Here is a 13,517-nt window from a genome sequence, read left to right as displayed (position 1 = left end):
TAATAGCTACTTTGTTTAAATGTAATTGTATTGATATGATGTCGATATATTATCGTCTATTTACGGTAATGCGTGGTATATCAGGAAAGACCCAGGCTTTAGGTTCGATACAATCTGCTGTACAATCTGCAAAATTGCTGTTTTTTTTCATGCGTTGAGGACAATCTTGTAGTTTTGAGGTAAGGTCTTGAGTTTGTGCCGTGAGATTTTATTTGGAGTCGTTCCCGGAAGGCTGTTTTCAAAGTTCGTTCCTAGCCATTTCGAGGATAATTTTCAGTAAACTGTAATTCAGGACTTGTCCGGCGTTGTTTATGATTGCGTGAAGATAGTTTGGATCTGTGAGGTTACGCTCAGTTCAAAGCTTTCCTGTTCAGTTAGTTTTGTGTTGTCTGAAATCACTGTTTCCACATCTATCGATAAGTGATTTATTGTTCTTCGTGATTTATTGTCAGTTGTGACGTACCCCCTCTCAATATCTTTTCTCCTTCTCTTCTTAAACTGACTTCGGCTAACTCTAATGGGAGAAGTCAGCATCAGATACTGATATTTCACTAATTGACAGTTATTCGAGGGCAGCTTCACATTACATAAATCTAAATTAACTCAACGTCATCTCAGTTACCAGCAAAACCGTTTTGTTCTAATTTTTGACGTCCTCACTCATCTCATTGGTATTTTGTCTCAGAAGCTGCGGCAGCTATTTTCTGGCAATCTGCAAGTTATGTTATAAATTTTAAACGCTGGAGTTAAGTTTATATAGAAAGATCTCAAGCTGTTGCGCTCAATCTGGCTTAAGTACGGCAGTTTAATACAGGAAATGAAAAACATAAGGTTATTTTTATTTGAAACCAATTGAGCCTGCGTATATTTGGCTTCTGCTATTGATGTTTTCGGACGGTGATACTGCAGGTTTTGAGGTGTTTAATAGTGGTTTAATGAGGTTTCTTTCAGTAGGTAAAACTATTGGTAAAATATTTTAAACAATGGTTGGCGCAATTTGATTGCATAGCGATCACGCGCTATTGGAGTTCTGTTCTGTGTAGTAACTGGAATTTGAACTGCTTCTAGGCGATCAATGTACGGAGAATTTCATATTAAGAATAATGAGTCATTTATCGTTAGTGTGTTCATAATTGCTTGCATTTTCGGACGTAGAAACCAAATCTCGTTTTCCACGTGCTGCGGGTACTTTTTGTCTCCCAATAATTTTTCTGTGGTTACAGAATCTTTGAAAACAGTTTTAAGAATTTGGGACAGAATAGCCCTAATTATTGTTAATTTACCAATATCGTAACAATTTTTTATCACGGAAATGTGATCTGTTTTTTTTTTAACTAAAATGCTCTCTTTTGCAGCTATTTGGTTCCTAATTTAGCGCAGAAAGTTGACAAAACCAACCCAAAGTTCTTAAATCACTTTTATCGCAAATTTGTTACTACAACCATGATACAAGTGAATGTTTGCCGTTGTATTTATGCAAATTTGAATGCAGAGTAAAACAAAGATGATTTTATACTTTCAGACAATTGTTGTTTTTGAACGTCTTTGACACCTCAGTTCCAGAGCCTCATTTCCACCCTACTCAACCTAAGCAATGGCCGCACAAGAGAGCAAGAAAATGATCTCCTTCTCTTTCACAATTCCCAAAAAAGACTTGCTCGCTCATGTACAGCAGACACCAGGAGCACCAGCACCAGAGTCGCCAGAGTACCTCATTGTGGATCAGAACGGCCAAAACTGCACTGGAACATTCAAATTGGGTAATTGCCACTCCTGTTACTGCTCTACATATGCCTCAAATTTTTTTGAATGTAATACTTTCCTGTTCGCAGGTTATCTAATTACCCCAAAATGATTTCTGGGGTAAAATGGCGCCATATTTGATACTAATCGAACATGTTGAGTCTGGTAAGCAGAGGTGCTAAATGCGTAGCACTCATCTGAACAAATTTAGGCATCTGATAGGGGTGCAAATTATGTGCCCTGAAACTATCATGCGTTTTCTAAAAATAAATTATTTAATACAGGTGGATCGGGTTCTCAGGCAGCCGGTGGAGTCAAACTGGAACCGGTAACCTCTTGGGGAGCCTCCGACCAGACTGCAACTCAAGGTCCAGGAGTGAAAGCAGAGCCCATGGACCACAATGACTCCGGATATGCAGAGGGTGCAATGCCAGGTGCGCCTGCTATCAAATCGGAGCCCCATTTTGATATGACGGCTGCCACCTCTGTAAGTTGTGGAACTATTTCAAATAATTTTAATTTTTCATGATCCGAATTCGGCAGGCACACATGTAGTGGGTTATAATTATACATATGCTACTGAATTGTCGGCAGTTTTCTGCAAGCATTCAAGATGATCTGTTGAACGAAAGTCAAAAGAAGAAAAAGTCGGTGGTTTTTAATAGCCGCAGAGATTGGTGGGGTTATTAGGGCCGTTTGGACCTAATGGCGAAAGTTAGTTGAATGGCCGTGTGAACTATTTTTTTCTCAGTGATTTTTTTGTTGTGCAGCGTTGAGTGACTGACTTCTCGACTTTGAGAAAATGGAGCATTTAGATAACCCATGTTAGCAGTTTTTTCGTCCATATGGTTCATTTTTTTGCTTGAAGTTCGGGTTTTTTAGAACTGTTTTTTGATTGCGGCTGCATCATTGATTAATCCTCTCGAATCGACAATGCAGTGTTAAATGCGTTTCAAATGCAAAATTGGCTCATATTTCCCAATTTTCAAAACTTTTTCAAAAATTTCATTGTTTGCATCTTTGGGTTGAATTTTTGTGTAATTAGTGCGTATCAGAACATCTTTTGACGATTCATACATCGATTTTTAAGAGCCAATTTTTGTTACTCTTACGGCCATTTGACCCATTTTAACTGTTTTTCTCTTCATTTTTATATGAATTCTTGTGAAGGGTTTTGTCACAACCTATAGCTTTATTCGCGCTGCCTTTATTAGTTTATTGAACGAAAATAAAGAATTAAGCGTTTTTCAAATTTTTCACTGCAGTGGATTTGAGTTAATGCTGCTAGGACTAACCTTATATTTTTAATAGATCTTAACGGAATTGTTTAATTGCTCTGCAAAATTTCTTGGGGCTAAATTTTGGCAATGAACAATTCTTTTTCGTTTTTCAACTCAGTCAGTTCCTAAAAGTATTACCCGCAGTTTGTAGAGCAGAAATTTTAAAACCGGTGTTTTGCTGACACTCGTCAAATTGGTGATTTTTTGGAGCTGATCAATTTTAGTCCATCTTAAAAATTTAAGCTGTTTAACTCTGTTAGATATATTCTAATATCGAAAAATTTCGCGGTTGCAAGATTTCTGACTGTTTTCTCTCAAATGCTCGACTTAGCTTTATATCTGAGCGGGTTTTTGGTTTGGTTTCTGAATGACGTCGTAACTGTTTGAATGATGTTAACTGAAAAACTGCTTTGTTTTGAAAGGTCCGACGATTTGAGTCGCTCACGGAAAGATCTGTTCACAATTCCTATTTTTTTCTTGTAAATGAGGTAAGAGTAGTTTAAGGGCGTGATTTTAAAGTAAAGTGACCTGTTGTTTCAACTAATTCTTAGCAGCCGCAAAGCGATAGCTGGGGCTATTATTGGCCTTCTCTCGGTTTTCTCAATTCAACGAATTTTAATTGTGTTTCGATGTCTTTTTTACGACTCAAACAGTATTTTTTCAAGACTTTTGTTACGACCTCATAATCACTTCAAATCTGCTTTTTGTTCATTCTTTCATGCAATGTCAACTGAATTACATGCGTGACGTCATTTTTTCACTCGTAGTTTTTTTTGTTTATTGGCGTGATAAGTTTTTGGTCCCACGTGACTTACCTCACTCTCAAAACTGGCTTCCTCCCTCTGAAATTGATTTTTTCTTTGCTTCAATGAGTTAAGGTGACCTGTTGTTTCAACTAATTTTTAGCAGCCGAAAAGCGATAGCTGGGGCTATTATTGGGCTTCTCTTGGTTTTCTCAATTCAAAGAATTTTAGTTGTTTCGATGACTTTTTACGACTCCAGCAGGAGTATTTTGTCGTCAAGATTTTTGTTACAACCTCAATCACTTCAAATCTGCTTTTTGTTCATTCTTTCATGCAATGTCAACTGAATTTTATGCGTGACGTCATTTTTCAATCTAAGTGTAGATTTTTTTGTTGGTGTGATTAAGTATTTTGTCCGTGACTTGCCTCACTCTCAGAACTGGCTTCCTCCCTCTGAATTTGATTTTTTTCTTTGCTAAGGTGAAATTACTACGTGTCAGTCTAATAGAAGAGTGTTTGAGGACCTGCTATTTTTTGGCAATGTGCCAGCTATGTTTTGTTTTTCAGAGCCAATTTTTGTTACTCTTACAGCCATTTGACCCATTTTAACTGTTTCTCTTCATTGTTTTAAGTTTTTGGCGCTTTTTGTTTTCAAGTGACATTTATACACAAGTGACTTTTAATGTTCTCTTGCCGAGTCACTGCAATGAAAAGTCTCAATGCCTCCTTATTGATGCATGTTTAATTTACTTTAACTGATTTGAAGTGATTTCCAACGGTTTTAAGGATTTAGACATCACTTGTTTCAAAAAAGGTCCAGCGATTTTTCGTCTTTTTCTCCTTTTTTTTTGTTCTTATGGTTCTGTCAATTAGTTTCGTTTTTACAGCTCTTATGACCTCTCATATTAATGTAGCTTGGATCAAGCGTATAGACTTTCTTTTCTAAAGGTTCTCGACTTGTTTTCATAAAAATTTTGAGTGAATTTTTCTTTAATGTTATTTCACTGAGTAATTAATGTTAGGTGACATTGGCTCTTTGTTCACTTTTAGGCACATTTTTTAATGGCCGTCCGTCAGGCTCTTAACGGCTCTTTTTTAGGCGCTCTCCTTTATTTTTTTACCTTTTGATCAGGTTTTTCGTTTTGCATCAGTCACGATTTTCACGTTGACTTCTGATTTACCTCACTCTCAGTTAAAACTCAATGGATTTCAAATTCGTTCATGCATTGATTTACGTGATGGTGAATAGGGCCGATGTCAAAAGAGGAAACTCAAAAAGAAACGGGATAAACCGATAAAGACCAGTCATAGTGCGTTAGGTTATCACAGGTCATCAGAGCGTTTGCTACGCTTGCTTTTTATTGTATAGCTTATTGTTTAGAAGCTGAATTGTTAAATTTTAGAATCTAACTGAAACTGCACACCAAAGGAGAACGCTTTTTGACACGTCAAGCGGGTCAAAGTCAGCTAATTTCCGGCAATCTCTTGGCTCTAATTCATTTAAAGCTAAGTGTTTCAACGACTTTTTCAAACGACTTGGTTATCCACTTGTTCTCAATTTTCATGATTGACTTTCATATTGCCAATTTTGTTCTCTCTTATAGACTCACTAGTGATAGGTGTCATTGGCTCTCCAATAAGTCCTTTGCATCTTCATTTTTTCTGTTCAAATCTAACGCTTTTATGATTTTGCGCGTTTATAAATAGTAGTATTTGAAGTTCTGAAGTCGGTAGTCCCAATAATGACAAGTATATTTCATTTCCAATGAGGCTTAATTGAAATAATTTAAAATTTAGTGCTGATGGTTGGACAGCGTTTGTTGGCATTTTTGATTGTTGCCTGCCTTCGTTTTTCTTTTCGTGGGCACAGTAGTTTTTTGAGATGTTTGTTGTGTTTTTGATTAGTGCAAAAGATGTTTAAGAGTTCGAGTTTTTTAAAACTTTTTTGATTAATAGCCGCGGTCAGCCTCTCAACGGCTATTATTTTGACGCTCTCCTTTTATTCACTTTACCTTTTGATCAGGGTTTTACATCACGTTTTACATAAGTCAATGTTTCCGCGTTTGCCTTCGGACTTAAATCACACCATTCCACTTTATTGGATTTATAATCCTTTCCCGCATTAAATTGCGCAATGTAGTGAGTACGGTCATTGTCAAAAGAGCAAAATAAAAAAAAACTGGATAAAAGGAAAGTCCGTTCATTAAGTCATAGTGCATTAGGATATCAAAGTCCGTTAGAGCAATTGCTAGCTGACATTAGTATTGAGCGTAATTGCTTTCAGTTAAGACTCGGAATTAAATAATTTAGAATCTAACTAAAACTGGACACCAATTTAGAACACTTTCTGAAACTAAGGGAAAAAGTCTGTCACTTTTTGTTCAATCGTTAATGCAGTTTCAACTGATTTTCGTGCGTGACATCTTTTTTCCCTCTTAGTGCAGAGTGTTTTTTTACAATCCAAGAGTTGGATTGTTTGGTGTTCTGTCTTTTTGTTATTTTTTAAGATGTTTTTACATCTTTTTATGACTTTTGAGCTTTCAAAACGGGATAAACAGGTAAATCTCAGCGGGCATTAATTTGCACTGAAGGCCCTTAGCCGCGTATAGTAGTTCTCCAAGTGCTTAGAGTAGTGAAGCTTCTGGGAATGCCGTAGTTTAAAGTTAAGAGGTTTATTTTAGAAGGCTTTGTGCCCAAAATGTTTTTGTTTCCTCATTTTTCGATTTGTGTTTGGACCAGTCTAAAATTGAGGTTTTAAAAGTTGATAAAGGTCTTTTGCGTGACATAATTACCATTTATGATCATTTTAAGAGCTCTATGTTTTCGAACTGAAAACATGAACACGCAAATTTATACTAACTTTTAATAGCCGCGTCAGCAATTCCAGGCGGCTATTATTGCGCTCCTAATTTTTTCGTCTAACAGATTTTTGTTTCGTCTTACCCTGACTTCTTGGAATTGACATTTTCAATGACTTCAGTGACTTCTACTGCTTTGCAATTAAAATTAGTGTTCGTGACGTCATTTCTGCTTTTAAGTCAATTGCGTTACTTACCTCACTCACAAAACTGACTTCTGAACTCACTTATGAACTTTAAATTTTATGAACATTTACTAATTAAAGGTCAATAGTGTGCATTTAAGTAGTGACAAACTAATTCCTGAGTACTTGTCTTGAGTTTTAAAATCGAATATTATTTTTGAAAAAGCTCCACTAGGGCTTTTTCCTTGTAGAGCAAATGTGTCATAAAAATCGAATCTAACCCAAAAAGTCTACTGGTGTATTTAAAAGCTGGTGGTCGATCTCTCAACCTTATTTCTTTAGTTGTTGCAATTCATGGTAGGCCACAAGCGTCTATCGCGGCTATTTTTCCGGCAATCTGCTGGCTATTTTTACATTGTTTTTCAAGTTTTTTGAAAATGTGGAGGACGATTGTTAATACTTTCCTAAAATCTTATTTTAAGTAGCACTTTTAGAGAAGCATGCAGCGCAAAATTGATTCACAATATGTCGACATATTGCGTTTGTAAATTTAAGAAAACAGAGTACGCTTTCGCTTGAAATCCTTAAATGTATTTGCATTATTCTCATGATAATCTACATTGTTAACCACCAATTCGTGACGTCAGGTTTGCAGGGAAGTGACGTATTGGATTTATATTGACAGGTTTGGGTTCACCCAATCAACTGTTGAGAATTGACATGTACAACAAGAGTAAAGAGATATAGATAGAACCGAATACACAACCTCGGAGTAGCGGAAAACTAAAAGTTTGTGTGTTAAATTGATTAAGTTTGCGGATTGTTGCCATCTCACTTGGGCAGTAAAGTACTGTGTCTTGCTAGCGTGAAAATTCTAATTTATGTTCCCATCAATTTCGTTTTGAAAATTTAAGTAACTTGAGAGAAAGGAAATCAAAGAACCTCTGATATCTAAACATATACACGAAAGTCATTTGACCAGAGGAGCGATTTCTAATCAGTTCGTTGAAAGTAATAGGCGCTGAAAGATAGATTTACAGTTCAGATTTGAATTTTCTAAACCAAAAATCTAGATGCTACGTTGTCTCTACAGTTTCGGCCCCTGTGACTACTGAAGGACCTCTGTTTTTACCTATAATTCAAGTCCGCTTTTGGCAAAAGACGGATTTTCCTCTGTGAATTATGTGTGTTTTGCAACTGAATGCCCCCTTAGATACATTTATAAACATAAACAGTGAGCAACCTATAGGGATACGAAATTTCCAGTTCTGAATGACCCCAATTGATTGGATTACTTGTAGTTCCAAGAATTGAACCATTGAATTGATTTTCTTCAGCAAAGCTGACCGATTAGTTATTTTTGACTAATAATGCAACGCTAAATGCGGCGGTAATATACGGTATAGCGGATATAAAGTTACAAAAGCGAACTGCACAACTTTGTTTCTCGACAGCTTGTAAAACGCTAATAATAGCGAACTGAGTGGTATAAAACGTTCCTTGCCATTGATAGGAAAGCAGCCGTTACAAATGTTTATCATTTATTGAATTTTTTCAGTGTCAAGGAAGCTCAGCTTGGCTTTGATATACTGCATACTTTTTAGTGGAAATGAAATGGTTTTAAGCATTTTAACATCACAAATTTGGACAATTTTTTTTGAAACTTGCAATTCTGTCAAATTTTTCAACATTTATTGTCATTATGTAATTTCCAGCCCCAGGAGCCAGGAAACCTCCTATTGGTGTGATAAGTTACTGAAAAATTTTAATAACCGTAGAATGATTTATAAAAGTTGCAATTTTTCAAATTTTGGAAGTTTGTCAATTTTTAGGTCCTTTGTCAATTTTTAGGTCCTCAAAGCCTCAAGGGCCAGGGAACCTCCTCTAGTGTTTGATAATGGGTTACTGCATATTTCCTAGAGGTAATGGATTGGTTGTTAATATTTTAATAACACGAGTTTTAGCACGAGTTGTCAAATTTTCTGGAAATTGTTAGCTTGTTTCTAATTTATTGATCTTCAAGGCTATAAATAGTGATACTGGATAGTCTCTAGAGACAACTAAATGGCTTTGAAGATATTAACATAACGAAATTTAGCAAGATTTTGATTTGAAATTGTTTTTTGATTTGTTGATATTTTTGTTGATTTTCTGAGTTTAACCATCTTTACTGGCCAAGAAAAGTTTTGTCTTCCAGATGGTCTAAACGACAGAACTCCAGCGACAAAAAAAGAGTTCAAACTTTTATTTTGCAAAAATTAAAAACTTTAAATTTTCCTTTTCTGGTTTTTTTGATGCATTTGTCATCTTTCTCGTTTGTATTTTTGTGGATAATAAAGCTGGCAAGGTTTATGCGTGAGTTAATGGGCATCTTGAATTGTAACATGTTTGGCCTTCAGGGTAAAAGCTTTGAGAGTTTGAGCAATGAATAATTTTTTTGTTTTGTAATCATTATTATTGTTTCATAACTTTTGAGATCGTCTCTTTGGCTGGGAATGTTCAATTGATATGCTGGTCAGGTACACTATATCTCTGTTTTTCATTCAATTCTTTGGATTGTGTCCAGGACTTCTCCTGCTATGTTTTTAACAATTCAAAGAATTTGAATTGTATTGGGGCGCTGTGTTTTTTTTAAGATGTGTTCACACATTTTTCAATGACTTTGATCTTTCAAAACGGGATAATCAGGTAAAGCCCAGCGGGCATTAAGTTTCATTAGAGGCCCAAAGAGCGCATTGGTAATCATTCAAGTGCTTAGAGTGGTACAGCTGCTGGGATGTCTTTAACTGAAGGTTAAAAGGTCGTTTTTAGGAGTTTTTGGGCTCAAAATGCTGCAATTTTTCATGTTTTTTGTGATTTTTTTTGTTTGATTAGTCTTAAGTTGAAGTTTTTAAAAGTTGACGAAGGCCTTTTTCGAGACAAATTTACTTTTTATGACTATTTTATGAGCTATATGTTTTGGTAATACAAACACAAACACGCAAAATGATACTAATTTTTGCAATTTTTTTTGAAGTTTTTTGAAATTTTTTGTCATTTTTTGAGTTTTTTCAGCTTCAGGGGCCAAGGAATCTCCTTTGAGGTTTGATAATAGGGCAATGCTTAGTTTCTAGTAACAACGAATTGGTTTTCAACATTTTAATGTCTAAATTTTTAGCACATTTTTGATAAAATTCGCAATTTTTTTCAGGGTTTTCTAACTTTTTTGTCGGTATTTCGTATTTGTCAATTCTCAAGTATCAAAAAACCTATTCCACGGTCTGATGAAAGTTACTGCATGGTTGTTAGTTTCAATGGATTTGTTTTCAACATTTTAACGTTCCGAATGTTAGAAATTTCTTGATAAAATTTTCAATTTTTTTTTAAGTTTTTCCAAAACATTTGTCTTTTAGTCAGTTTTTCTCACATCAGTAGCCAGCTAACCTCATCCAAGGTTTGATAGTATGTTATTAAATAGTTGCTAGGGGGCAAGTGAATGGTTTTCTACATTTTTATTTGAAAGAATTTCTATTGTTTGAAATTTGAAATTGCTAAAAATTATTGCCTATCGGTCTTTGAGCCCATGAATTTTTGAAGGCTTGGAATTGGGTTACGGGATGGCGTCTAATAGCCTCTAGATACACAGAAACGATTCTGAAGATTTTAATATCACGATTTTCCGTAACATTTCATTAAAATTTGCAATTGATTTTTTTTTTTGAATTTTTCGGTCATTTTCGAGTTAATCGATGTTCAAGGGCCAATGAATTTCTTTCAGTTATTGGCCCTTGAAGATATAATACTGGACCGATTTCAGAAACAAAAATTGGTTTGGAACATATTTTTGAAATAGGTATAATTAAAGAGATCAAATTTTGCCTTAGGGGTAAAAGCTTCTAGAGTTTTAGCAATGAGTATATTTTTGTTCAGTTTTTTTGATTGTTTTAATTTCTCAGTTTTTTGGAGATGATTTTGTTTCTGTTTTCGCTGGCATTGTTCACGTGATGTGCTGGTCAGGAAGAGTACTTCTAAGTTTTTCCATTCAATTCTTGGAGTTGTATTTCAGGACTTGTCCTGCTATGTTTTTTCATTCGCGTGATTAAATTTTTGTTCGCTCGTGACTTACCTCCTCTCAGTGACTTCCTCACTCTGAAATTGACTTTTCTTTTAATTGAAAGAGATAAGGTCAAATGAATGCGTGCGACTCTAATTAAAGGGCATTGGAGGGTAGCTAAAAGAAGCGACTATAAGTTAAAAGATTCTTTCTCAAAATATAACATCTCAGCATTTTTTTGAAACCGAAGATCCACAAGGCTATTTCGGCCGTTTTTGGGCAATCTGCCAGCTATGTTTAAAATTTCCCTTTTTATTTTGTTTGAAAAGTGGGAATTTTCTTTGCAAAAGCTCGTATGCGAGAGACTACTTGTTTATGTTCATCCTGTTTTGTTTGGAGTATCTAGTTTTTGGAGTATTATCATATCTTTGCCATCACTTAATGATCACAATTTATTTCGCGGCATGTTTAAGGAATACAACCCAGTTTTAATCTCATTTGTGCAGCAAAACGTTTCCATGAATGGCGGGTTTGAAATGGTTAATGTATCCATTTGACATAATGGAGAGAGCTCATCATTTATTTGACTGTTTCAGACTCCAGTGAAGACTGCCTCTGATGGTGTTGTGTTTGATCAAATCAGTGGTAAGCACAAATGTGCAACATGTGCCAAACTATTCGCTAGCAAGGCAGGGGCCACCAAACATGTCCAAAGCCAGCACAGGTCCTAAGCCAGGAAGAAAAGCCTTAAATGTTTTAGACTTTGCTCAGCTTTAGAAGTAGTTGGCACTGATAGAGCTTGATCTGCGATCTATAATTGCAAACAAATTGTTACTGGAACTCGAGTAGAACCGCAAAGACATTTGTGGCGCTGTTTTAGATGATTTGTGTTTTGATACTTCTTGATTTTACTGTATTTGATGCCTTTGTTTTGAGACTAGGCGAGAATCTGTTTCCAAGTGTAACTGCTCATCTGGGAAAAACATGATTTGATTTTATTTATTAGAACTCACGTGAATTCACATTTAGGTTTACTTTCTATTGTTGTATGCTGGCTACGTTGTTTATAGGTTAATTGCAGCTGTGCTGAGTTGAAGTAGATGTTGTATAATGAATTCAATCTTTGTCTCATGAACTCTCATTTCATCTGTTTTGTTCCGATCCACCTTAGTGGGGAGGAACTATATGCTCAGCTGAATTTTTTGTTTAGTGAATTTTGGCCCGTCGATATTTTCTTCGTAGAGAGTTGTGAGTGGTATCATTAGAAAGCCCGTCTAGCGTGGAATATATAACTGAAACGATTTTTTTCATTTTCCACAGAGTTATGGAGGTTTAAAGTTTTGTAAACATTTGACTGATTACGTTGTTTTGGTTAATGTTTTCTGTATTTTGGCTCAAAATTTTGTCAATTTTTCTAAAAATATGTTAAAATTGTTAACGATAATGTTATTGGATTACGTTAAGCAATTGCTGAAATGTTTGAACCAACTTTCGGCTGAAATTGTAGCTATTTTTTCAAAATTCATTTTTTATCAAAATGGCACAAAATATGCTTCTTGAGAGCAATTTGTTTAAACTTGCTGTAATTACCAAACTAAAAATTGATGAAGCAATCTTCTTATTTCCTAAGGGGGGTAATTTACTTCTCCTATGATGAGAGTTTTTTTGAAAAAAATTGTTTTTAACATTTCATCAGAACAAAATTCATTTTAAATCTATTGACGTTTTTTAGTACTATTATCTGACTCACTAACATTTGGAACAATTACTTAATTTCAATGGACGAGCAGCAATGGCAAGGCTAGATTTGGTCTAATCATGGATTGTTACAATCCTAAAATTTTTAGCATTATATTTGTGTCTTTTCACCGTTTTGACGTTTGTTTTTATATTACTTACTGACCAGGATGATGTGCAATCACATACTGATTACTGATATATCCCCTTTAATTGCAAATGAGGCGCAATGAACATATTGTAATTGCAGTGACAAACTCACGGTTTTTTGGCTTCGATATTGTCGTTGACTAATCGCGTTGAAGGAAGGAGAATTTTAACGTATCTTTTTTTGGAGAACACATTTTGTTTTGAAGATCTTCGACGCTGTTTTCTTGCAAAATTTATGTTTTGCTGGTATTTGTTGTTTATGTAGTCGTATGATATTCTGCATAATTACAGGTCTCAATATATTCACATGGCATTATAAGTGAACCTATTTAAGGATTTAATTTCATAACTAAGGCGTTTTGACGACTTTCAATTTTATTGTTTTCAACAAAAATAAGCGTTTTTAATTGCTCCCTGATGAAGTTTTTGAAGCAACCATAGTAGTAGTGTGGTCTTTTATGCGGTTTTTCGGTTGATCGATTTTTCTTCTGGCACATGACTTTTCGTCCACAAAAGTAGGATGAACAGGCAACGCCGGGAGGAGGGCATCAACTTCTCCTAAAAGCATTACGATTTACCAGTCTCTAAGAATGCGATTCATCAAAACTTGAGAAAAGTTCACGGGGTGAAGGAGGTTCTTAGTATTGAACCCCCCATCAGGCACCCACCCACTCGACCCCTCTCCAGTCCATCCTCCTCCACCTCCCTTGCCCCCATCGCTGAACCCCCGCCGGCCCCACTCCTCTTACGTTATGTCGGATTTTTTAGCGGGATTTTTATAATTCTAATAATAATTTTTATTATTACTATTATTATTATTTTTATGCCTTTTAACTTTGCCCACTTTT

General features: G+C 35.4%; 2 protein-coding genes across 2 annotated transcripts in view; both read left to right on the top strand.

Moving 5' to 3' along the window:
* Positions 1-13,517, top strand: part of LOC142336187 (CCR4-NOT transcription complex subunit 9-like) — a 420,288-nt gene that overhangs the window by 281,740 nt on the left and 125,031 nt on the right. The window lies entirely within an intron of this gene.
* Positions 1,502-11,917, top strand: LOC142337055 (uncharacterized). Its single transcript, XM_075386116.1, has 3 exons — positions 1,502-1,760; positions 2,028-2,230; positions 11,379-11,917. The coding sequence occupies exons 1-3, from the start codon at positions 1,595-1,597 to the stop codon at positions 11,511-11,513; spliced, it is 504 nt and encodes a 167-aa protein (XP_075242231.1). The 5' UTR covers positions 1,502-1,594; the 3' UTR covers positions 11,514-11,917.

The sequence above is a fragment of the Convolutriloba macropyga genome, chromosome 3 (genome assembly GCF_964194025.1).
Source record: "Convolutriloba macropyga chromosome 3, txConMacr16.3, whole genome shotgun sequence".
NCBI classification, from domain to species: Eukaryota; Metazoa; Xenacoelomorpha; order Acoela; family Convolutidae; genus Convolutriloba; species Convolutriloba macropyga.
Note: the sequence above shows the minus strand (reverse complement) of the source record. Positions and strands in the feature narration are given on the sequence as shown.